The sequence below is a fragment of the Polistes dominula genome, unplaced genomic scaffold (assembly GCF_049000335.1).
Source record: "Polistes dominula isolate Pdom_NZ unplaced genomic scaffold, Pdom_raw_medaka contig_27, whole genome shotgun sequence".
Lineage (NCBI taxonomy): Eukaryota > Metazoa > Arthropoda > Insecta > Hymenoptera > Vespidae > Polistes > Polistes dominula.
Window position 1 is genome coordinate 4,197,501 of NW_028300906.1, and position 27,104 is coordinate 4,224,604.

Sequence of the window (27,104 nt, forward strand, 5' to 3'; positions counted from 1 at the left end):
ATCATCATCATCATCATCATCATCATCATCATCATCATTGTCATCTTTTTCATCATTAGCAATCAAATTATTTTACATACCATACCTTTTGATATAAAACTGATTTGAATTATAAGAATAAAACCGGGATGAAATTCGATTAAATGCAAGGAACAAACAAAATGAAATATGCGGATTTTAGGATTTAAGACAAATTAAAATTATCTATGATGATAGGAATTTGATAATTAAATGAATTCTCGAAAAAAAACAAAAACTCAAAAGAACAATAAAATTCAATTGAATTTAATCGTACACGTTGTGTGTTATCGTGACGATAAAATGTGCGATGAAGATGACGATTAGAAGTATATAATATTAATAGCAATAATAATAATAATAATAGTAATAATAGTAATAATAATAATAATATTAATAATAATGATGTGATAATTTTCCCTAATATATATATTATGTATATATATATATATGTATATATATACCAATGACCGATATTTTAAAAGGCTATCGGAAAAATCCAAGTAATAACGCTAGATAACGATTTTCATTTTTCTTAATGTTATCTTATTCTCTTCTTTTATTCCTTTTCCTTATTTTTTTTTTCTATCATATTTTTTGTTTTTTTCTTTTCCTAGGTAGCAGTACTGCGAAACCATACACATAATATCCACTACTTGGATAACAGGAATAATAATAATAATAATACTCTATTCGTTAATTATAATATCAATTATAATAACAGGGTCCGCGTTTGTTAGTGCACTAAAAGGTAGGTATCCTTATGTACAAATAGTATATGCGTGTATGTATAACGTATTATGTACAAAATTACGTGCGATGGGTTGTTGTCGACGGGTTGGTTGGTTGGTTGGTTGGTTGGTTGGTGGTAGCGATTGTGGTGGTGATGATGGTTACTGGTGGTTATGGTAGTGATGGTAGTAGCGGCTATGTTGCTGATATTGCTGGATACTTGCTGTTGCTGTTGGTACGATTATAGGTAGATATCTGATTCGAGTTGTCTTCTTTTCTTCTTTTTCTTCTTCTTCTTCTTCTTTTTGTTTTGTTTCTTATTTTTTTTTTTTTTTTTTATAGGATCGTGAACAAGATCATGAAATTTGTTCTATACGCGTTTAATAAAACGCGTGTACACAGAGAATTCACGCCTATGTTTCTCTAATATGGTATGCACGTTTAAAATGGTATCGTATTATTATTCGGTAAGCAATAATGTCGTACGTATACATATGCATTTATCGATTTGTTCATCTCTTTTTTTTTTTTTAAACAAGAACATATGTATGTAAGTATGTATGTATATATGTATGTATGTATGTATGTATGTATTTAATTATTTACGTACGACTAAACACAATACCCCTCTTTGTATGTTCTACTTCATTTTTTCTTTCTTCCATTTTTTTCTCTATTTTTTTTTTCTTTCTTTCTTTCTTTCTTTCTTTCTTTCTATGTACTTGTTGTATACAAGATGATTTTATAACCACGTTTTTTTTAAAACTTCTATTACCAACTATCCTACATCCTTTTCATTTCATTTCTTCTTTATTTCTTTTATTATTATTTTTTATTTATTTATTTATTTATTTTTTTGTTTTTTGTTTAATATTCCTTTTATTTCTCAAGTTAGCTACCGATCGGGGACTCTCAACATTTTTTTCCTATGGAACACATTTTGGCATTTTTTCTTTCCCCTTTTCTCCTCCTCCTCCTCCTTACTCTCACCCTCATCATTCTCAATTCGTTTTTTTTTCTAATCAAAACTTTTCAAGCTTTCATTCTAAAAGATCGTGAACTTTATCACGAATCTTTATTATTTGTAATATTTGGTCATATTTAAAATTGAATGTTTAATTTTGCCACACCCCCTCTACCCTTCCATTTCAATCTCTTTCTTTCTCTCTCTCTCTCTCTCTCTCTCTCTCTCTCTCTCTCTCTTTCTCTCTCAGCCCGCTTATTGAGTCGCGCGTTGAGAATTGGCACAAACAACAGAGTCTTAAATGTTATTTAGATAAAAAGGCACTATTTTAGTTAAGCGGAATAGTTTTAATTGTGTTGTTGTTGTTGTTGTTTTTATAATTTCATGTCACCGTAATTAGCCTTTTTTCCCCCCTTTCCTTATTTTTTTTTCTTTTCTTTTCCTTAATCATTTTCAATCCATTTATAATCCGCAATTTAACAAGGAAACGAAACGTTTCGTTCGTTATTTAGTCTCCCATTTTTGTTATTCATTTTTGTTCTGTGATTGTAAACAAAACAAAAAAAACCTGTACGCACGAGTGAACTGCAATAATTGATGGGTGGTGGTTCTTTGAAAAACGTCCAGCCCATTTTTTTCGTTATTATGGTCCAAGTGATGGCCAACGATGGGAGTTAACACAAGACTTCTCAAATCTTTCCATTCACTTTTGACAACGACAGTTCCCCTTTTATGCTTTTTTTTTCTTTTATTCGAACAAATATACTTTGTTCATTTACTGACATGGTAGTATTTACTATTCATGTAATAGTAATCGTTATAATGGTTTTAATGAAATTTTCGATCGTTGATGAAATTTTTGCAACCCCCCATAGGGGGGGGGGAGAAGCCCTGGTTCATATACATATAGATATGTGTGTGTATATATATATATATATTTGTATATGTATTTATATATATATGCACGCGATTAAGCATATATTCATTATATTTCTGTTAGTTTTAATCTTCTTTATCTGAATGTTTGTCCTCGTTCGAGATTCGAGTTATAGTTTTTCATTCGAAGGATCCCACATGTTAGAAGAGTAATCAAGGTATTACATTGTTATTTTTTTTGTTTTCTTTTCCATTCGATAGAATTCTTCGTATCTTGAATAATATTCATTATTTTTTTTTTTTTAATTGGAATTGTTTTTCCTGTTTTTTTTTTTTTTTTTTTTTACTTTTTGTTCAATTATTCATTTATGTAAAAAAAACTTTCAGTCTTTCGTATCTTGCCTGATGTACAAAAAAAGGCGCATTACAGACGTGTAATACTTATTATAAAATTTCACTCTTGTATATTATTATTATTATTATTATTATTATTATTATTATTATTATTATTATGTATTATTATGAAATATAAAAATTATAATACGTATGAATGAAAAATGACAGATGTTCCTTATCGGGGAGTAAAGAACGTAAAATGTTCGATTGCGATAAGAACGTAAGCGATTTATGTGTTTTTTTTTTTCTGTTTTTTTTTTTACAGAGCGAGATCACGTATGAATTCTATCGATTACTATGTGTTCGAATTTCTCTTTTTTTTTTTTTTTCTTTTAACTATTATTCAAAAGAGTTGTATATAAGCGCGTAATAAGTTGGTACGAGTAAAAACATTTCGTGTTTCCATTTAAATTGTGTTTGCGTCGTGTTAATAGTTTTGTCGTATAGAAAGTAAGAAAAAGGCGGCGCAGATCACACATTTGGGTTTTTTTTTCTTTTTTTTCTTTTTTTTTTTTTTAAATGACGTGTCGTGCTCGATCACCGATATCCTTTTCTGGTCCGCAATAAATTTCAAATCTACAAAACGATGACAATTGTCATTATTTTTCTATTACATAAATACATATATATATATTTAAATATATAGTGTGGTGTCCTGTAATTGTTGGTACAAGCTAATAATCAATAAGGGGGCTGATAATACATAAAAAAAATGAACATATGTCGAAAACGTAGAATTCAAAATTTGATATTTTTTTTCTCTCTCTTCAGAAAAATATATTTGTTTTAACGCTTGCTTGATCTCAATTCTCGATTAAGTTTTATCAACTTGAATGATTTTACATTACTTTACTCTTTTTCGATGATTTCGTATTTATCGAAGGAGAATATTATTATTTTCCATTTTTTTTTGCAAGCTCGATCAAGTATACCTTGTATTGATATAAATACGTAGGTTGGAACTTAAATAGTGGCAACTATTTATTCACAATCGATACAAAAGAGTTGTGTGCCTGTTTGCACCTGTTACTGTCCTTCAGAGTAGTCACCAGCATTGTGTAGAACCCGTTGGCAGCGATTTGGAAGGCGTAGTTTACCGTTGACAGAGCCTGTTCTGTTAATGGTGCAAATGGAACGGGGTCTACTGCCATGTCTCATCCAGTGTTACAATATGGCGTAAGAAAGCCTCTCATTCGTGCTCATAACACTTCAAATGCATCTGAGCAGCATCGTAACGCATATCCATTTCTGCATTTCCGTCAATCCATGCGAAACCCATCGTGGCATTCACTTCAGAACTGTTCCAGAGATTCGTCTGTTCCAGAGACCGCCTATCCATTCGCACCATCAACAGAACAGGCTTTGCTAACGGGTTCTACGCAACGTTGGTGACTACTTTGAAGGACAGTAACAGGTTGCAAACATATAAATCTTTTGTATCGGTTGTGAATAAATAATTGCCATTATTTAAGTTTTTCAACCTATGTAAATTTGATTCTTATATTTTCGAGACATTTTTTCACATAGAATCATCCACCTTTGTATGCTGGTATCATCAATTTACAGAACATCCAACACGTGTATTCGATTGTATCGTTAATTATTTTCTATGATACAATACAATACAGTAATTGATTATTTTTTTCTTTTTCATTTGGGGGAAGAAAAATCTAGATTTAGTTGATAAATGAAAAAAAGACATTGGACAAGTGCAAAATTATGAAATATCGTTCGAAAATTGTTTACTGCAAAAGGTTGAATTGTAAAACGTATACAAATGTCATCGCGTTTACATCATATATACATGTATATATATATACACATATATATCTACACATGTATATGTGTATGCGTATATAAAGGATATCAAAATTTAGAAAAAACACCTAAGCGACTAGAAACAACAACGGTGTCGATAACATTCGTTCATTTTAGTCGCACCTATTTTCACGCTTTATATTCGTCAGATTTGTTAATCATATCGAAGATAAGAGAAGATAATTTCATTGAAAAAATCATTAGATATAATAACAGGACGACGACTCGTTAAAAATGAACAAAGTTTTTTTGTTGAGATAAAAGAAATTGACTACTTTAAAAAATGCTCCGATCTTCGATGCAATTTCACTTACGTCAATTGATATATCATAAAGTTTTATTTTATCAAAAAAAAAAAAAGAAAAAAAAACAAACAAAAGGATTCGGTTGAAGAGCGACAAGTAGAACGTAGACAAAAATAGTAAATAAAAAAAAAATGAACAATGTTGTTTGTGCATCTCATTCAGCATTCTCTCTCTCTCTCTCTCTCTCTCTTTCTTAGCTTACGTTTTTTTTTTTTTTTTAATAATTATCACTATAATCCATCGATTATTTCAAATCGTAAGCACATAACGCATTTTACTTTTCATATTTTCGTTTAATAATTTTCTTCTTCATTTTCTTCTTCTTCTTCTTCCAACTCTTCGCGATTAATCAAATTCACCTTTTGAAATTTCTTTTTTTTTTTAGATAAATTGTTTACAAATTATTAACGATCAACGCACAGCCAGATTATTTCTTCATAAACGCATCAAATCCCTTTTTACTTTACTTTACTTTACTTTACTTTACTTTACTTTACTTTACTTCTCACATTCTTTCTCTCTATCTTTTTTATTTAACATTTTCTTTTCATTTTTTATTTTTCTTCTTTTTTCCTTTTTTCATAATTCTCTCGCTAATAATAATAATAATTAGGTCCTATTTAATTTTTCCTATGAGTCCACTCTCATCATCTTTTTTCTTTCTTTCTTTTTTATTTTTTCTTTAAACTCATCACACACGCACCCTTATCAACCCTCGACCTCTTCTTATCTTAACCCTCTCCCACCCTTCTCCACAATTCCCCCACCCCTCCCCCCGTTAATCGCATAAACGCAAAGCAGCGGCGCCCGTTCGTTGCTGCTCATCACACACTCTCACATATTATACACGATAAAAGAGACTTTTACACGACATATGCATACATACACATACACATACACACATACATCTATCCATCCATCCATCATCATCATCATCATCATACAAAGAATCGATTGAACACGTGGTGGATATTGCATTTGCGTGTACTGGACAATTTTTCTCGTGATTCTTTATCTCTCGGTTAAAATAATCAATCCTTTCTTAATTTTTTTTTCTTTCCTCTTTCTTCCTCTTCTTTCCTTATTCTTTCAACTCTTTTTCGAGGAGTAATAATACAATAATACGCGCGCTCTCATTTTATTTAATTATTCATTCTTTTAATTATTATTATTATTATTATTATTATTATTGCGTCTCGTATGGATCTTCCCTATCCTTTCGTTCTTTCTTTCTTTCTTTCTTTCTTTTTTTTTTCCATTCTTTATTCTTTTTTTTTTTATTTGGAAAGTTTGATCAACGATTCAGAAATTTATGATCCGAGTCGAGTCAATGTGTCAACGAATTTTTCTCCTAAGATACCAACCAACATTTTGTCGAGATTTTATCGTTTATAATAATTTTCTTATTTTTTTTTTTTTTTATTTTTCTTTCATTTCTTTTATATTTCATCATTTCTTTTTTTTTTTTTTTTTTAAATATCTTTTATTAATATTATTATAATTATTAATATTATTATTAATATTATTATTATTATTATTATTATAATTATTAATATTATTATATTATCTAAAAGGTTCAGAAATCGCGTATCTGAAAACGTCTAATATATAATAATTTTTTATATATATATATACGTTACACGACTCGAATCATTTTATTTTTTATTTATTATTATTATTATTTATTTATTTATTATTATTTTTTTTTTTCGTAACAATCGCCGTTTACGAGAATAATGGTCCTTTCTACTTTGTGTGAAGAGGGGGTGGGCGGCTTGCGGTAGGGGGGGGGTGAGGGAGCGCTGACAGGGGCGAGGAAAGAAAAAAAGAATAAAAACAAAAAAAATATATACAACAACAATAATTACGAACTATTAGAACTATCCAGCGATCATTATTATTATTATTATTATTATTTTCTTTTCTTTTTTTTTTATCATTCGCTCGCTCGTAACGCGCATAAGAAGATATGCATTCGATTTTGTATATGTATTATTTTTTTATCTTTCTATCTTTTTATCTATCTATTTATCTATTCCTCGTTCTCTCTCTCTCTCTCTCTCTCTCTCTCTCTCTCTTTCAATCTCTCTTTTTATTTCTTTCTTTCTTTCTTTCTTTCTTTCTTTCTTTCTCTCTCTCTTGTTTCCTTTTCTAGTTCATTTAATCGACAAACGAATATACCAGTTATTCGTACGAACGATTATAATCGTAAAGCTAATATCACTTTTTTAAATCATCAAACATTTTCATTTTACTAATGCAACAAATAAAAAGCACGAGCTTTCTTGTATTAGAGCTTTCGTGTTTTTGTTTGTTTGTTATAACGAGTTCGTCCAGTTCACGATACCTATTTATCATTATTATTTTCTTTAAATCACGCCACACCTATCTATCTCTCTCTCTCTCTCTCTCTCTCTCTCTCTTGCTTTTGCTTTTTATCTTTTCTACGTTTCGTTTCATTCCATTTTTCTTCGTTCTCGCAATTATTTTTTATAATTTCTTTTCGTTTCGTTTTTATTTTTTCATTATTTTTACGCAATGGCAATAGTCTTGTATCGTTTATTTATTTATTTATTTATTTATTTATTTATTAAATTATTTATTTTTTTCTTCCTTCCTTTCTTTCGAATATAGCTGCAATTATCTACCTATTTTATATTTGTTACCACGAAACGCGTAAGCGCACACACGCAATTGTATGCATGCACGAACGCACGCACGCACGCACGCACACACGTTTGTTGTAATTTATTTTAAAACGATCCGCGTGTTGCCGCTTTCGCGATGGAAATAAAACGGGGTTTATAAGGGGTTAAGGATTAAAGGGTAAATGGGAGGGAAGAAAGGAATGGGGGATGAAAGAGACAGAAGTAGGGTGAGAAAATGAAGCGTAATGGAAAAGATCGACGACGACGACGACGATGACGACTAAACGCGTCACAAGAGTTCTTGGTATAAAACTTACTTACACGCACACACGACGACGACACAACAAAAATCGTATTATCGATTACGATTATCATCGGGTTCGTCGTATGTTAGAGAAATGCGAGAAAGTCTTCTCTTTCTTTCTTTCTTTCTTTCCTAAACGTACAATTATGCACGTTACACTTCGCAGCAAAAAAAAAAAAAAAAAGAAACGTTTTTCACGTGTATATGCGCATATGTATATGTAAATACAATTATGGTTTATACATATACACATATACACGCGTACACATATGTACACATGCATATATATATATGCATATATAATAATAATTATTATTAATAATAATAAGAATAATAGCAATAATAATAATAATAATAATAATAAAAATAATAATAGTAATAATAATAATAATAATATAATAATAATAATTAATAATAATTAATAATGACAATAATAGCAGTAATGATATGGTATCGACGTTACTAATAATAATAATAATAATAATAATGAAAACGATGATGGCGATGACGATGATAACAATGTGATTTATAGCAAATAAATCGTAATAATGCGATAAACAATAAAATTATTATTGCGGTAATAAAAAGATAAAAATATACTTTTACTCGTTAATGACACGACGTCGATGGTAATAGTAATAATATTAATAATAATAATAATATGATAGAATGATAATCATAATAATATAATAATAAAAGTAATAATAATATTAATAATAATATTAATAATAATAATAATAATAATAATCAAATATTAACAACTGATTCTTACGAACCACGCGAATAATGACTATTCCATTCATTCGTAAAAGCACGTGCTTGCACATACGTCCATTCAAAGTTCGCATTACACATACGCAGAGACACATACGCGCATTATTGCGCACATATACAATTAGAGCGCTAAATTTTTTTATTTTTTTATTTATCATTATATTATTCGCTCCTACGCAGACGGTCAGTCGGTTTTTTTTTTTTTTACGGCCCTTTCGTACGCCGTACGCGTGTATTATTTTTTTGTTTCCTTTTGTTTTAATTATTTTCTTATTTATACCCTTCTCGCCGCTACATACAAAAAAAAATTTATATATATATAAAGAAAGAAAAAAAAAAAAAGGAAAAAGTAAACCAACAACGATAAAGAAACAAGGTACGATGAAAAGACGAGTGTGTATCACCTGACGTGTACATACGCTAAGGGTTTTTTTTTTCCCTTACATACTCCTCTTTTATTCTCCCTTTTCTACCTTCCTCTCTCTTCTTCCCTCCTTCTCCTTCTCTCTTGTTTTTATCTTCTTCTTTCTCAAATTTTTATACGATTGTGTCCTCATTTTTGGACTCTCATCTTGCTCGTAGCACGCCTATAAATTTTCTAGATATATTATACAATGTAAATGTATGTGTGTGTATATATATATATATAATAATTAACACGCCTAATCTCTTAGTGCCAAAAATTGGATAATTTTCTTTTTATTATCCTACTGTGTGATTCATTTTCTTCTATTCATTTCTATCTTTTTTTCTTTCTAACATCGAAAATTGGTATAACCCAAAATGGTGTATGGGTCTTCTTCATTGGTGATTGAATGAAAATAAAAAAGAGAGAGAAAGAGAGAGAGCGAAAGAGTGAGAGAGAGATGACTAGCTATCCGGAATCGTAGCCTCGCATCTATTATTAACAATTATTCTTTCGTTAGTTGAAATTTTGAAAAGAAATAAAAATAAGAACGAACGGTCTTTTTTGTTTTTTTGAGTGTCAATCAAATCCGTTCACTTTTTCCACACACACATACGCGCACACACACACACACACACACCGTTTATCGAAGAGTTCGGTTGGTTTTGTTTGTTTGTTGCACAAATACTCATTTAAACGACGTTAAAGAGAGTACGTAGAAAATAAAGTATGATTGCTACCTAGATTAATAGGTAAGCCTTAGTTGGGCCGTCTCATTTGGGTACGCGATAATAACGCAGTACGAGGTATCCGAGAGTACGGAAAACGACGAGGAAGGCTAACAAAACTGCCGTGTTTGCCCAAAGTGGCAAACCCGAACCCCTTGCGCCACCCTGGTTCTCCAGTATTGCCGATACGGGTATCGTTGTACCGTTCTTGCATTCGAGAAACTTACTTGGCTGGGAGCACCTAAGAGAACAAGAAAAAGATAAACTAAACCAATTGGAGAAAAATGTCGAGAACGAGAGAAAAGAAATAATAAGATACAACCAATTACTCATTTATTATTATTATTATTATTATTATTATTATTATTATTATTATTGTTATTATTATATTCTATCAAGACTTTGTTTCTACGTATGGTGTTTGTATAATTAGCAAGAGAAATGATTGCTGAATGATTTCTTACGCAATTGGTTCTCCAACGCCAAATTCGAGAATCTGCATATTTTGATAGGCGTAATGTACCATGCTAGCGTATCGAGCCCATGCTAGCCATGGTGGTACAGCTGTCGCCAAGTAACCACCCAACAGTTGGGTTGCGAGCGTGTACAAGGCGCTAGCGGTTATGCTCACTTGAAGATCCAGACAACAGGCGCCAACGAAAAATCCGACGCTCTAAAAATAATGGTATAACAAATTCTAGGAGAATGAACTTTTTAAAAGGGCATCCATGCTCTATTATTTATTATTGAAATAATTTATTATTAATAATAATTATTATTCCTTAACGAACTTAACGCAAAGTGCATAACTTAACAAATATGCAAACCTGAGCGACAATGGTGTTTAGAAGTAAAAATGCCAACAAGGTGACAAAAACCGCAGGGCTCTGGAAGCCCAACATTGGGTAACTAATGATATGGTAAACGGCGGGTAGTGTTATCGTCAATGGCAGCTCGCCGACCATTTTCGCCAGGTAGTAGGCCGACAGCCGATACGATCCCGATAATCGCTCCTTGTTGATAACCTCCCGTTCTGGAGGAACTGCAAAAACATATGATCAAAAGTAAGTTACACACAGAGTGACCACACCAAGGCAGAACGGAAGAGAACGGTAGGGAGTGAAAAATATAATAATACATGTCTGCTTGGATTTCCGTTAGATTAACATAATAAAAGGTCGTGTCCAAATCTTTGAGCCGATGACTGTGACTGGACTTCTCCCCCTCTAATTGTGAGTTATGACCACCGCTTTTACTGGGTCATACTGCGTCCCACATACCTCGAGATTCTTCATTGAACGTTCCGTCGTGTCCTTTTGCATATCTTTGTAGTAAAAAAAAAAAAAAAAGAAAAGAAAAGAAAAGAAAAGAAAAAGAAAAAGAAGAGAAATAAAAAAGAAAGAAAAAGTGTTGTTGAATGCCCGATTGAGCGTATTACGTTGAGGCTCAATTAACCAATCAGCTTCGTTTGGCTTTGCGCTCGTTGCGCAATCGTACGAGTGTTACCTGATGAAAACTTTAGAACTTTTCACGAAGCTCTCTTTTACCCACGTTGCAATCGAAAAATATTGAAATAAAAATTGACAAATTGGACATTTATATTAACCCGGGTTATTATAAAAAAAAAAAAATAATTTCAAATATAACGTGATTACAATTTGAAAGAGAAAAATATGAACTTACAACTGGAGAGTGCACCAAAATGCGCGAAGAGCATCCAATACGTGGTGCTGAAGAACATCCATCCTTGAATGTCGTGAAGGGCAGCTTCGGTCCTAGGTAGCCTGAGCCATAAAAGACCAGCCAACAAGCCTAGGGCTATCGTTTGTAGCCAATTTAAGCGAGACAGCATTCTTGGTCGTGCCTCTTGAAAATTTCTTTCCGATAATACCTATCGTATGTACAAGAACAAACGATGTACACATATAAACGTATAGAGATATATATAATAGATAGATAGATAGATACTAAATGAGAGAAAGAAAAAGAATGAACAAATATAAATAGAAAAGGAAATACGATTTCTCCAAAAGATAATCACACTTGTTCGTAAATTTAGCTCAAATGCGTGTAATAGATTTGTTTAACGAGATAATTCAGTTTTATTTTTTCGTTTTTCTTTATCGATAACGAAAGTCTCGTTGATTTATCGAAAGAGGTTAGAAGAAAGAAAGAAAAAAAACATATAAGAATTATAAGAAGAAGAAGAAGAAGAAGAAGAAGAATGAGAAAAAGAAAAAGGTAAAAGTGTAAACGTTTGTACGAAGCGCCATTACGAAGGGAAAGAGAGGTAACAGTAGTAGCAGTAGCAGTAGCAGTAACAGCAACAGCAACAGCATGTTACTGCGCTTCGTGGTAATTATCCGGATATGGTGAATCGCGTAAACGCGACCTAGTTCCCCTTTCTGCACAACCGGCGGCTCCCTTTCGCGCCAACTTACGCGTACACCACGCTTTTCGCTCTTCTCTGCGATTTACAAAGCCCTGATTTACGTGTATGCGTAAATGCACCAACAACAACCAGCAGACCACCCAACAGCAACACTTTTATCGTGTCGCTGTTGCTTGGTCAGCAAAGTGTTTTTTACGTAAACTACTAAACAAATCTAACTAACGCGAAATTGATCTCCCCCTTTTTTTGCAATTAACATTTTTTTTTTCATTTGTTATCATTAAATAATATACTAACTTTGAATTGAGACCAGAAACTGGTTGGCCACTGCCACGAATAATCGTCGTCCGCGGAATTAGCGCTGCTGCTTGCATGACTCTGCGTATCCAACCACAAGTTGCCACCTTCGTCTTCCTTTCCTAGAAAATCATTGTCAAAATATTAATAATACATTTGTAATACTTTAATTTAATAACAATCAAATGATATCTTTTATCGCGAGTGAATGAGAATTTTCGTTGACAACATTATCGATAAGAATCTTTACACGTTTTACTATTCTCTTGAAATCAAAAACACGAATATCGGTTCGATGAAAAATATCAAATAGTTCAACACGTTGTGTATGCACGATGCATATGTGTATGTTTGAGGAAAACATTCTTTTACCGATAGCCGGTCTATTACAATGACGTGCATTTACGATCGAAACTTGATAATGTGTACTTGGTTTTATCCAATAATGTATGATTAGCATTTTCCATAGTTGTTAAAACGTTGTTAAAACAAACGTTTGTATTGGTACGATTTGTTGTTAGGTTAGGAAAAAAAAAGAAATAAAAAAAAAAAATAAAAAAGAAGAAGGAGAGAGTAAAGTCGTGGTGTTGCGCATACTGCGTAATACCGTTGTGCCCGATGTGATGTTCGTGATAATGGATGAGATGGTCGCAGAGCGGATGTTGGCTGGGATTATAGTCCGGACGAAGTTCCGGTGGACAGTCCGGTCCCTGTCTCGATGCTCGAGCTGCAGCTACTATGCGTTCTCGTACTTCCTCCGGGCCCTTTATTTGCTCGACTGAAAAGAAAGAAAGAAGGGAAGGAAAATAAAAGGATTGAATGATCCGTCCTGCTATTCGATTGCAATTTTAATGCTCGAAATGATCAAAGTCTCATATGAATTGGCTCCAATTTATTATGTAATAAATTATTGTTTATTTGTTTAACCGATATTTATGACATGTGACCTGAATTTTAAATTAAATAGTATTAGTTGTTGTTTTTTTTTTTTTTAATGTGATTTTTGCAATGCAATTAGACGTCGAAATTTGTTACGCTAAGAATCCTAAATTTCATTCAAGATATTCTACAAAGTTTCGATAGTTTCGATCAGACCACAGCTCGTAATTTTGGATACCCTATAAATCATGAAATATTTCATTGGATTTTCTACTCACGTATAAAGTCAGCTGGGTTGTAATGAGGCAGAAGAGTCAATCCGATGGTCGAGAAGAACCTGCCAATGTTAGCCGTAGAACCGTAATAGGCGACCTGTCCACGGCTTAACAAGAGAAGCTTATTAAAGCTATGAAACATCCGTGAACTTGGTTGATGTACAGTTACGACGATACTTTTGCCCTCTTGTTCGGCATATTTTTTTAGTCGAGATATCAAAGCTTGCGCGGAGTGCGAGTCCAAGCCACTCGTTGGTTCCTACAAACGTAGGATGATAAATAATAATAATATCATCGTATAACCCTTAAATATTACACCGTAATTTTCTTTTTACAAGGATACAAAATGAAAAGCTTACGTCGAGTAGCATTAAGGACGGATTTGTGAGTAATTCGCAGGCTATGCTCGTTCGTTTTTTTTCGCCACCGGATAATCCTCGCCTCGTATAATCGCCGATTACTATAAGAACAAAAAACAAAAAATAAGAAACAATATGTCAGTGATATTATTCATTTCTTGAAGTTCAATAATTAAGAGCGTGATCGTGCTCTTCTATAATTAAAACAGTTACAATTCTTTGAAGCGTATGATTAAACGCGTTTAAAAATAATAGAAAATAAAAGAATATAAATGAAATAAATAATATATCCCAGAGTAGATAGTAAAAAGGTTTCTTATTACGACAAACAATGAAATATGTGCATATATCTATCGATATGAAAAAAAAAAAAAACAAAAACAAAAAAAAATACGTCTCATATAAACTATTATATCAACTTCATATTTTCCTTCGATCGGCTTACATTTCTTTGGTTGATATACTCACTGGTATCTTGGCAGGCCGCGAGGTCGAGAACCTCGATGATATGGTCGACGCATTGCATCTTCTGCGAGTGTGTCAGCGCGTCCGGAAGTCTCAGCCTCGCTTGGTACTGAAAATCGTAAACGATCGATTTGATTGGTTGGTAGGCAAATGTATTAAAATATCTTATCCGCTTGCTTGCTTGCCATCTTTAATCCCACGGTGGCCTGGTTTTACGCATCCGTGGATATTCAATGTTTTGCCGTGTAATATCGTAAAAACCAAAAATGCAACAATTTTCCTTTTCTCGTGTGCCACCATTCTTTATTATTTTGTCCAATTTGAATTTTTTATAAACGAGAGAGAGAGAGAGAGAGAGGGAGATAGAGAAAAGAAAAAAATGTAATCACACGATCGAACGCAATGGAAGAGACGCAAGACTTTAAAGACTCGCGACCCGTTACACGGAGAGAGAAAGTGCCGTAGTCGTCGACGATGTTTACCTTTACCGTTTCCCATGTTTACGCATATTCAACGGAAAGATAGATAGATTAGATAGAGAGAGAGAGAGAGAGAGAGAGAGAGAGAGAGAGAGAGAGAGAGAGAGAGAGAGAGAGAACTAAAAAAAAAACCTAGACAATTTTCTAACAAATATATTAATTATTTATCTTGCAATTTTTAATTTATAAATGTTGACTTTTTAAGGAAAAAAAAACAACAAAAAACAAAACAAAATCAGAAATCAATGATTTGATTTTCCCCACGTATTATAACGTGCAAAAGATAGACAAATACAAATTTGCATAAAATTTTCAATATAGTTTTTGATTTCTCGTATCTAAATTCTTACACATATAAATATACGTAGCGTGAGCGTATGTGAAAGAAAGAAAAGTTGAAATCTATGAGAATGTTAGACGGCGCCGAGTGTTTTCGAAAGATGTAAGACGCGCGTGCTGTGCTGCTTTATGCTGTGTGCGGTACCGATACGATACGAAACGATACGATACGATACGATACGGTGCGGTGCGGTGCGGTGCGGTGCGGTGCGGTGCGGTACGATGCGGTGCTGCCGTCGCGCCACCGCCAGCGGTTCACTGACCGAGTTATGACGTCATCGTGAGAGAGCCGCCCCCGGGCCGCCTCCGTCTACTATTCTCTCTCTTTTTCTCTCTTTCTCATGATCGTTCACGCAGCACACAGTTCTCTTTTCTCTCTCTCTCTCTCTCTCTCTCTTTCTATGTCCTAACGGTCGGACTCGCCTAAGCACCCAAAAGGCTCCTCCTACCTGGCCGACGTTTAACGATAATCTACAAATTTGTTGAACATTTTTTTTTCCTCATTTAAGTAGAAAATAAACACCGTTTTTGCAATCCCTATTTATCGTCCTACCTCCCTCCTCCCACTCTCCTTATATTTTCCATTTTCTTTATTGCAAAAGTGAAAAGATTTATATACACGAAATAAATTGAATGATTCGTATTTATATATATACACGAAATAAGCTCGATTTCTTATGTGTGTGTGAGAGAAAGAGAAAGAGTATGCAGTATGAAATAGTATGCACGCGTCATCGCATTCAATTAGCGGTTCAACGAGGAGGCATTAAATTTTCTTACTCGAGAGGTAAGACGAAAGGGAGGACGAGGAGGGTGGTTGGTTGGTTGGTTGGTTGGTTAGTTGGTTAGTTGCTTGGCTTTCGGCCACTACGAGCTTAGATCTTTTTCTTTTTCTTTCTTTCTTTCTTATTTATTTATTTCTTTATTTCTCTCTTTCTCTCTCTTTCTCTCTCTTGATTTCTTTCGAGAACGACGACGTCAAGTCTCGCGAGATAGGCAAAAGACGTAGGCGCGAATTCTGCGGTGGTTCTCCTAATTCGCGCCCACTTTTCAGCGTGGGATTTGATAAATTCCGAGTGAAAGGCACGCAATAATAAAGTTACCAACAACAGTCAGTCAGTCAGAGTCAGTCAGTCGTCCTCTCTTCCTCTCGTGGTCAGTTTTTCGTGAAAAAAGTAATATGTTAAAAACGGGGTGTAATTGCAAATTTGAAAAAGCGAAAAATTCCATGTCATTCGAGAAACATCGGCAATTATGATATTCGATGATCAATCATAGAATCAAAACTAAAGAGAGAAATGATATTTCGATGATATATTTATTCGTCGATCATTCCAAAAAAAATCTTTCCCGTTCAAATATCATAACGCATTATAATTGGGCCAGTTATCCAAGCATCGAACCGTAACCGGCTAAACTTCTTTTTCAAGAAAATTCTACATACATTATTAATAGTTAGTCGTATTTTTATTAGGAGCGTATAAGCCAACCGTTACGAAGTCTTTTTTTTTTTTTTTTAAATATTGTTGACTTACCTCTAAGGTTTGTCGTAACGTGAGATCAGGAAAGAAAACGTCTTGTTGTTGTACGTAACAAATCCTACGACGCCATCTTTTCGTCAGTCTCTCGCGATTCAACCAAATATCTCCACCGTCCAGACTGACCCTTCCGGAGAGGCAATTCAAAAACGTCGTTTTCCCGCATCCTTTTTACACAAAATCCATCATAATTGTTAATGTAATATTTAACTATTTTAAAACGCGATTTATAATAATAACCACCATAAGATAACATAAGATATCCATCATGTCGATGAAACGTAAATGAGATTAAACCTAAAGTGAATATTTGTTTTCGCAAAATCATCATCGGATTGGTAGGTAGGGTAAGGTAGGATTGGGTTGGGTAGGTAGATGTATAATCACAAAGATGAATTTGATCGTTGTTGAAAAAAGAAACTCCCTAGCATTTACGAATAGGTTCGTTAGGACCTAAGGAGGAACAACAAAAAGAATAAGAATAAGAATAAGAATAAGAAAAAGATGAAGATGAGATGATGATGACGATGACGATGACGATGATAAATACCTGAAGGGCCCATAACTGCTAAAAGCTCGCCCGGCTTGACGACTCCCGAAACATCACGAAGAAGTGTTCGCTTCTCCTTGAATACCTGGAGTCCACGAAAGATTAGCTGCACCGGACGAGAATCCAATGGGCAGACCAACTGCAGGGTCGAGCTTTCCACTCTGCAACGATAATAGAACGTAGTAGTAGTAGAATCCATTAGTAGAAACTTGTAGAATTTCGCTTAAGAGTAACACACACACTGTGTGTGTGTCGGTCGAATTACGTTACTGAAATGAGACCGAAGGATATGATAATGACCGATAAAGCTTGCTACTCTCTCTTCTTAGAACAAACGAAAGGCGATTCGCAAAAGTAAGATCTGCTTGTTGACGTTCGTTGTCTTTTTGTCGCTCGACGCGACATTTGCCTTTTTATACGTGCCTAAGTATGCGTGAACATGCGTGTGTGGAATAGTTTGATTATAATATATATAAGTATCAAAGAGTCAAAAGAAAGAGTAAAAAAAAAAAAAAAAAAAGAAAAATAAACGATAATGGTGGAATCGTAGTCGAAAGAAGATAAGAAGAATTAAAACTTTTTTTTTCTTTTCTTTGCCAACTTATATCGATATAATTTTACTACGAAAGAGATTACGCTAATGCTAAAGGACCAAACGTCGTTTTCTTTATTTTTTTTCTATTTTTTTTTTTTTTTACTTTTACGCACGTTACGTTAAGTGCAATCAATTTGATGCTTTTCAATATACGACTACTTTAATAATTTCAATTAAAGCAATATCATTTGGAGAAAATTGATGATATCGAAATAGAAGATAAATCATATATCATCATCGAATACAAGAAATATTTTGTACGCTTTAATATTTCCTATAATGTTACTTTTACTTTAAAGCGTCGTCGTGTTTGTTACGTGTAATAAACTCTCTCCCTTTCAACTGGATGCTTTTCAAAATGGCCACGTTAATATAATTCGATCAAAAGTAACATAATTTGTAGAAAATATATTCAATCGATTAATATAGAAATGAATAACAAATTTCATCATTTAAAACAAGAGATAAATAAATACAACGACACCGAGCCGTACAATATTAATATTAAATAAAGTACACAAAATTATCATATCAGACGATCTAAACAGAAGTATTACTTTTAATCTGTAGTCGCGTGTTAAAAAATATTCTCAACGTTGATAAAATGTTGTGTGGTACTTGAGACGAGAGAAAACATGTGAAACGAAATGAACGAAAAATTATGAATCAATGCATGCTTTCAATCAAAAGAAAGAAAGAAAGAAAAAAAAGAAGGAAATCACTTAGGTCAGTCAAATAAAAGTTAAAGATTGTTGTAGGATCGGTGGGTAAAAAAAATGGGGCCGACACGTGGGCCTTAATGCCATTTACAGAAGGCGAGGCACGTAGTTGTCTTGAACAACAACAGCAGCAGCAACAACTGCAACAACTGCAGCAGCAGCAGTAGTAGCCTTCGTAATAAGAGTGACGTCTCGTCGGAGCTATTTCATGCAAGCGCAACCAACCAACCAACCAACCAACCAACCAACTAACCAACCAACCAACCAACCAACCAACCAAGTACCGGGCACTTTATTGCGGCCGACAAGAATCGCGATTTAAAACCCTTGCGTTGGTTGGTTACAGACAAGCAGACGGAATTACGGTGTAATTCAATCTTCTCTCTCTCTCTCTCTCTCTCTTTGCTTTCGAATATTCGGTCCACGAAATTGACCGAAATATTGGAATTATATGCTTGGCGTACCTATGGTCGTTCCAGAGAGGAACCTTGTTTTTTCGAGGAAAGGAAAGGAAAGGAAAGGAAAGGAATTGAAATGAAAGGAGATGAAGAAGAAACGGGTTTTCTCCTCTCCGAGAATAAGATTCTCGCGTATCTTGAAATATATATATATATATTTCTTTTTTTTTGTGTCTGTGTACACGCCCTGCGTACGATTGGAAAGAGGGAGAATCGAATTTATTGATTCGAGCAATCCGTATCCGTAACAGTAGTGGTCCGTAATAGTTTCTACGTAAAGAAATAAAAAAAAAAAAGAAAAGAAAAGAAAGTAAAGTAAAGTAAAGTAAAGTAAAGTAAAGTATAAAGTAAAGAAAAGAAATTCAATTAAGAAGAAGTAGAAGAGGAGGATGGTCGAAATTAGAAAAGATGAAAGAGGTTGTTGTTGTTGTGAACGATGTGCGGAAAGAAGGAGAGGAGAAGGAGGAAGAGGAGGAGGAGGAGGAGGAGGTGGAGGTGATCATTTGCGGTCGAGTTTGTACCGTACGGTCCGGTCCCTCTCTTACCGTCAGACAACTGACGGCAAGGCTATACCGGATAAACAGTCGGTCGAATTTTATCCTTGCGGTTTGAGCTTGCCAAACGGTCCATCGACTTCTATTTTGTGGTTGGCTTTACCGTATCGTAATATCTTTTTAAGAAGTCAAACCAAGAGAGAAAGAGAGAGACAGAGAGAGAGAGAGAGAGAGTACGCACGCGGTGGTTTTGGGAAGTAGACAAGTAAGAAAACAAAAAAAGAAGAAGAAGAAAAAATATTTAAGTAACTATATTTCTCAATATATATATATATATGTAAAAAGAAGTATTATACATTTATGAATGATTTCTCGATATCCACCCTATGATGACACTAATACCTTATTAAAGTATAATCAAATAATGAAGTGATTGAAATGTTAGAAAATTCTGACGTTCTCACTCATCGTAGAAACATTTTTAACTGCAACCGATTCTAATCTGCCTATGTTAAAATTTACCTAATATCTTATTAAAGTATAATCAAATAATGAAATAATTGAAATGTTAGAAAATTCTGACCTTCTCACTCATCGTAGAAACATTTTTAACCGTAACCGATTCTAATCTGTCTATGTTAAAATTTGACTAGAAATTCTCTCTCTCTTCGTACGTGTATAATACACGTATTTCTTCTAGAGATATTAAATCACTATGCATACATACACACACACACACAGACACACGGACACACAGACACACATACAAATATGTATATAATATACATAGTAAAACTAGATCGTTCTACTCGATAGCGCCGTTTCATGACGTAAGAATTATTAAAAAGCCTGACCTATTGCCTACACTTTGTTCGACTTTGAATGACAAACTTTGTGCGTGCATGCGTGAGTGCGTGAATTTAAAAGAGACAAGAAATGAAAGAAAGAAAGAAAGAAAGAAATAAATAAAGAAGATAAGAAAATAAAAGAGAAGAATAGGATCGAACGGAAGGCTTCAATTATTATCAATAGAAAGAAGAAGACTTGTAAAAAGTGAAAGCGGAAGGAGCTCTCTCGTCGGTGTGGCTCGATATCCCCAAGTAACTCTCTCGGTGCAATGAACTTAAAGTCGATCGGAGAATGAGAATCGGCTTGAAGGAAGGAAGGAAGGAAGGAAAGAAAGAAAGAAAGAACGAACGAAAGAAAGAAAGAACGAACGAACGAACGAACGAACGAACGAACGAACGAAGAGTCTTTCTCCCATCGTTGGGATGCTCTGAAGCGCGAATTCGAGAGTGAGGTAAGAGGAGGAGGAGGAGGAGGAGGAGGAGGAGGAGGGCTGAGAGAGAGAGAGAAGGGCTGACCCCGTGCAAGGGGGAGCGAACGAGTAGTAAATCGGAGGGCTCGTGTGCCATCCCGAGAGGGAGAAAGAAAAAAAAAAAGAAGAAGAAGAAGAAGAGGCGTGTTAGAAAGAGGGATAGAGAGAGAGAGAGAGAGAGAGAGAGAGAGAGAGAGAACGAGAGAGAATTGCCAAGAATATCCGAGGGCCGATGACCCGTGACACAGGCGCGTATATACGTATATATATATATATATATATATGTATATGTATATCTAATAGGATGGCTCAACGTCCAACTAAGAGCCGACGACTACGACGACTACGACGACTACGACGACGACGACGACGATGAGTAGCAGCACATCATCGTTGATCGCACCCCCGCGATACTTAAACCCGAACGAAAGGGAAAGGAGGACGTTTTGTCGCGTTAATCTATTCATGAAAATTGTTCATACTTTTTATCATGCCAGTTAGATTATCCGGTGGTATCTATATCTCTTTTCTTTTCTTTTTTTAGACTAGGCATATTTATGAAGAAAATAAAAACACGGGGTCTGATAGGTAGGGGCGAGGGGAAGAGGAGAGAGAGAGATACTACGGAGACTGGTTGATAATATTTTATCACACACCCGAGACCCCGACTATTAGGTCGTACACGCCTTGAGCAAGTTTCTTTGACGAGAAAAACAAAGAATGCGAAGAGAAACAGAAAGATATATATATATATATATATATATATATATATATATATATATATATATATATATATGGATAGGTGGTGGTGATGGTGATGGTAATGGTGATGGTAGTGGTGTAGAGATGGGTATAGAGAAAGAAAGAAAGAAGAAGAGGGCGTGCGTCGTTTCGCGAGGAACGCGATACGGTTTATAGCGATGGGTGTTAGGGGTCTCGCATAGCTAGCTAGCAAGCCAGCTAGCTAAAAGGGGGATACATGAGTCGAGTTTTAGTGGTAAGAAATCACTCGCTTGTCTTTCGAAGGATGACGAGCTTCGACGTATCTACCTTCCTTTCTTTCTTTCTCTTTATTTATTTATTTATTTGTTGCTTGCTTGTTTCTTTCCCGTTCGTAGGAGTCGTCGTTTAGCAGCTGGGTGGTTGCTAGCAATTGGAGGACCACCACCTCTCACACAGTGCGAATCGAAGCGAGAAAACTCGCGTCGTTAGGTCGATGAATTGATTTATATACGAGCTCGTATAAGCAGCCTCGGGTAAAGGGTCGAGATCCTTGATTGCGAGCAAAGTTCTATCGTTTCGTTATGAGAACATGAACGAGGAGAAGAAAAAGAAGATGAAAAAAGAAGAAGAAGAAGAAGAAGCTTTCGCTTGCTTGCTAACTTGCGTTCTTGCTAACTTGCTAGCTAGCTAGCTAGCTAACTAGTTAGATCGACTACGTTCGACTCAACTCGACCCAACTCGGCTTGACTCGCGACTCTCTATCGATCTCCCGTTCCCCTCTCAGCCTCCCTCCCCCTCCTACTGTTAGTATTTTATCACTTTTCTCCTAAAATTCGAGGACGTCCTCATCGAAAAATCACCCATTTATTCCTCCTGTTTCTTTTTATCGTTCGATTTCACGCAAGATCCTATATAATCTCAGGTACGCACGTGTTATGGGGGTTTGCGCGTTGTGGGTTGCGTTGCGAATGTGGTAGACCCCGGACATTGAACAATATTCAGGACAAGTTTTTATGACGATAATATAATGATTTTGTATATGCAATTTAAGGAAGAAAATGTGTTAACCTTAGGGTGTGATTTGATTGACCGTCTCCTCCATTTGTAGTTGGTCGAGATTTAAACGTCTCCCTACCCTTCACCCTCTTTGTGTATGTAGATTCGAACGAGTCGTATGCCGTTGCTAGTATACGTCGAGAGTTGCTCGCTTGTTTTTCAACGTGCCGTTGACCTCGTGCCGTATATGCGCTTATATATACTATGTATGTATAGACGAACAGTCAGTCTACATGCAAACATCATATATATCTCTTTCTCTTTCTCTGTATTTATATAAATATATATATATATATTATACATGCAATATCCATAGAGAAAGAGGGATAGAGAAAGATATATAAAGTACATAGAAATTTATATACTTTGGCACATATATGCATATATATATGTAGCATGTATATAAACAGAGAGTCACTTTCTCGTGGCGTCGATCGAGAAAACGAACTCTCAGCGGCGATATCGCCGGACTGTGATTGCGTTGAGAGAGTATATACGCGGCAGGATAGAAAGACACTGATAAAAAGAGAAAGAAAGAAAGAAAGAAAGAAAGAAAGAAAGATGAGGGGGATAAAATGTGGGTGGCGCCATACACATAGGAAGAAGACGTCAAGATTTAACGGGAACGTTCGTTTCTTCGAACCCTTTCATGTTTCTTGCGATCATCTCGAGGGTGTTCTCTATCATGAAATTAATCGACTTCTAAACGCAAAACATCCACACACACACACACACACACAATTATATAGATGAAAAAAACGACTAGCGTTAACGTAACGTAATTTCCGTTCTTCCTTGAAACGATGATTCTTGTTTTTTTGTCTCTCTCTTTCTCTCTGTCGTGGTAATATGATTTTGTGTCGATTAAAAACGGTACCACCACCATCATCACTACCACCACCGTTAGGAAAGGGGTATTCTCGTTGTTGCTCCGATCGACCGACTGGCCCAATTTTCAATACGATTTCTCCTCCGTTCTAACAAGTTAGTATAAGAAATTTTTATATACCTTGGTAAGGTACATCGTGTACCTTATACACATACACGCTTACTTACTTACCTACCTACCTATATACCTATCTACCTACCTACCTATCTCCTTTTCTCTTTAACGTTAAGAAAATGTTTTGTTTTATTTGTAATCTAAATTGATTAAATTCGATCTCGATAAATGACCACCCAATGTTGTCCCATTTTCTTTTGATTATAGTCCAGGGGGGGGGAAAGAAATGTATTTCTTAAAAATAATGATGAAATAATTTGAAAACAAAGAAACTAAAGACACAGTAGTCTTGCATGGTTTTTCTCTGTTCGATGCACCTGCCACGAAGGATGCAATTAATCGTTAATGAAGGCAACTCGCCGGAAACCGCGCCTAGTTGATCACGAATTCACGGATGTCACGCGTTTCTTCGCTTCGCTACAACGCCAAGAAGAAGAAGAAGCGAATCGATCGTCAAGGTGATATCGACGAGAGTTGGAGAATTCTTCTCTCAGAGAAGTTCTTTTAGAAAAAATCCTTTACTTCTTATTTTTTCTTTTTCTTCTTCTTCTTCTTCTTCTTTTTATTGAAAACATTTCTCAAATGGATATCAACGATTCGAGCAATCTGATTTATGTGCTATCAATTTTAAACGAGTACCGAATCATGGATATAGGTAGGATATCAAGTTGTCTATTTACTCTCGTACATCGAGATCAGGAACGTTCACGGATATGATTATCTCTTGAGAAAAAGAAAGAGAGAGAGAGACAGAGAGAGGGGGAAGAAAATGGAGAACCGGTCACGCCCCGAAGCAGCAACAGCAGCAGCAGCAACAGCAGCAGCAGCAACAGGAGGAGGAGCAGGATTCGATGATCTTGCGACGTTTTCAGGGCGAAAAAGCTAACCGGAAGCCTGGGGGCCGAACCGGCTGTTCTTTCGAAGTCACTAGAGACACATAGGTAGGTAGGTAGATAGGTAGGTAGGTAGGTAGGTAGGTAGGTAGGTAGGTAGGTAGGTAGGTAGGTAGGTTGGTTGGTTGGTTGGTTGGGTTATTGGTTGGTTGGTTGGTTGGTTGGTGGCAACGGTGCTACCGCTACACCGCCTCCTGTGTACTGTTGCTGCTGCTGTTACTGCTGCAGGTCACACGGAAGTGAACGGCTCTTTCTCTTTCCGACTATTTTTCGGCCCAGAAAACGTTCTCCTTGCGTCCCCATCTCGCGTTTCCTCGAGTATCTCAACCGGTGTGGGCGTCGTAGATGCAGCTTGGATATACTTCTCCTTTCTCTCTCTCTCTCTCTCTCTCTCTCTCTCTCTACCTTTTTCGATGCAAACAAGAAAACCTAAATAAAAGGACTAAGTGGATCATTGGTGAAGCAGAAAACGGTATTTACGATCGAGCCGGAAGCAAGATAATAGGCACTCCTCTTATCTCCAATACGACAATTTATGCATGGATACTGCGATACGATAAACACGTGGATCTATGTTAACTCTCGCAGTTTGAATTTTACAAGCGTTTTCTTTTTACTTAGAAATATTGGATATAATAAAATAAATAAACTCTCGGGGGGGATACGTAGGTACAATTTTATTACCCTTAATAATAAAATAATAAATAATATAATATATTAGACTGTAAAAAGATCGAAAAATCTATATATTACAACTAGGTTATCTCTCTTTCTTTCTGTTTGGTGAAAAAAAAAAGGAAAAAGAAAAAAGAAAAATAAGATAAATAAATATAAGTAGAAAAAGAGGCAGAGGACACTTAGCTTTCGCTGTCGATATTTATGCGAACAACCCTATTTCTGGCTTGGTAGGGCTCGCATAACGGCGATAGCAGCGCTTCGCCGCTTGCACCCAAGTGCATTTCAGCGAGATTACGGGTGCATCGACCTCGTCTCTCTCTCTTTCTCTCTTTCTCTTTCTCTCTCTCTCTCTCTCTCTCTGGTGTTGCTGCCGCCGTTGCTGCTGCTGCCATCGTCACCGCCGCCATCGCCGCACCTCCCACCTTCAACCTCCAACTCCTCTTCTTCTTCTGGCCGCCCCCTCGGAGAGCTCGTCGACGATGCTCCCCCTCTATTTCCCCCATCTTTTTCTCTCCCTCTCCCTCATCTTCCCTAACAAGAGTAAAGCCTTCTTCTTTCTTTCCCTTCTTCGCTTTCTTTTCACGCCCTTTCGAGCCCTTTCGAGCTTATACGCCCTTCCGATCTGCATGACGCTCTTGCAAGTACTTCTCCCTTTTTTTTCTTTTCCTTTTTCCTCCTTTTTTTTTTCTCTCTCCAATCTTCGCGTACAACAATTTTCTTTTATTTCTTTTTTTTACTAACGTTAGATTTTCATTTAACATTTTCAAGGCCTCCACTAAAACCCCTCGCTTTCCCCTGCTTACACCGTACGTGTTGACATTTAATTTAATGAAACACAGTTAAAATGAATTTTAATGAAATTTTCTAACTTCAATATAAATCACGATATTATTATTATTATTATTATTATTATTATTATTATTATTATTATTATTATTTGTCTCAGCAATGAAATGAAAATATTTGAACTTAGAAGAGGTTAATCGAATTCGATCGAAATGATCGAGGAATAGATACTGCGTGTAACTTACGAAGACGTAGGAAGCGAAATGGTTAGAGGATAGATAGATATCTATCTAGATAGAAAGAAAGAGAGAAAGAGAGAAAGAGAGAAAGAGAGAAAAAGAAAGAGAGAGAGAGAGAGAGTACACGCACGCGCGACTTTTTTCAGAAGCAAGCGTGGCGCGACACTGCATCACGTGTCTAGAATGTTACTTTCACTTTACTACACGTATAATACTACTTTGCTTCCAACTCTAAACTCATACGAGAAGAGAAAGAGAGAGAAAGAAAGAGAGAGAGAATCGTCGCGTACAGGAGGGAAAGGGGAATGCAATAATAATCTATTTTGCAACGGTGCATTATGAATCTCTCAGTTCGGGCCGTTAGATGCCACGTTAGAAACGGATCTTGAAATTCCAGTTGCCACGAGCTAGAAATGCCGAGCGTTGGTTGCTCCTCCGCCTCCTCCTCCTCCTCCTCCTCCTCCTCCTGCTCATCCTCATCCTCCTCTTTCCAACGTCGTTATAAATTGAACGAAACCGCGCTAATTTGCCAGCACGGAGTCGGCACCGTCGTCTACAAACGAAATACGAGAAATATGTCTATGTATATATATATATAGA

General features: G+C 35.4%; 1 protein-coding gene across 3 annotated transcripts in view; it reads right to left on the reverse strand.

The window, feature by feature from the left end:
* Positions 1-10: 10 nt before the first annotated feature.
* The window catches only part of E23 (ABC transporter G family member E23), a 59,923-nt gene continuing 32,829 nt past the window's right edge, over positions 11-27,104 (reverse strand). For all 3 annotated transcript variants that reach the window (XM_089179540.1, XM_089179542.1, XM_089179541.1), the window contains exons 4-14: positions 17,543-17,703; positions 16,990-17,159; positions 14,640-14,745; positions 14,172-14,272; positions 13,816-14,071; positions 13,266-13,436; positions 12,659-12,780; positions 11,653-11,860; positions 10,797-11,011; positions 10,434-10,642; positions 11-10,210 (exon numbers count right to left, since the gene is read on the reverse strand). In XM_089179540.1, coding sequence (XP_089035666.1) covers positions 10,015-10,210; positions 10,434-10,642; positions 10,797-11,011; positions 11,653-11,860; positions 12,659-12,780; positions 13,266-13,436; positions 13,816-14,071; positions 14,172-14,272; positions 14,640-14,745; positions 16,990-17,159; positions 17,543-17,703 — 1,915 coding nt within the window. In that variant the 3' untranslated portion in view covers positions 11-10,014. The remainder of the gene's footprint in view (positions 10,211-10,433; positions 10,643-10,796; positions 11,012-11,652; positions 11,861-12,658; positions 12,781-13,265; positions 13,437-13,815; positions 14,072-14,171; positions 14,273-14,639; positions 14,746-16,989; positions 17,160-17,542; positions 17,704-27,104) is intronic.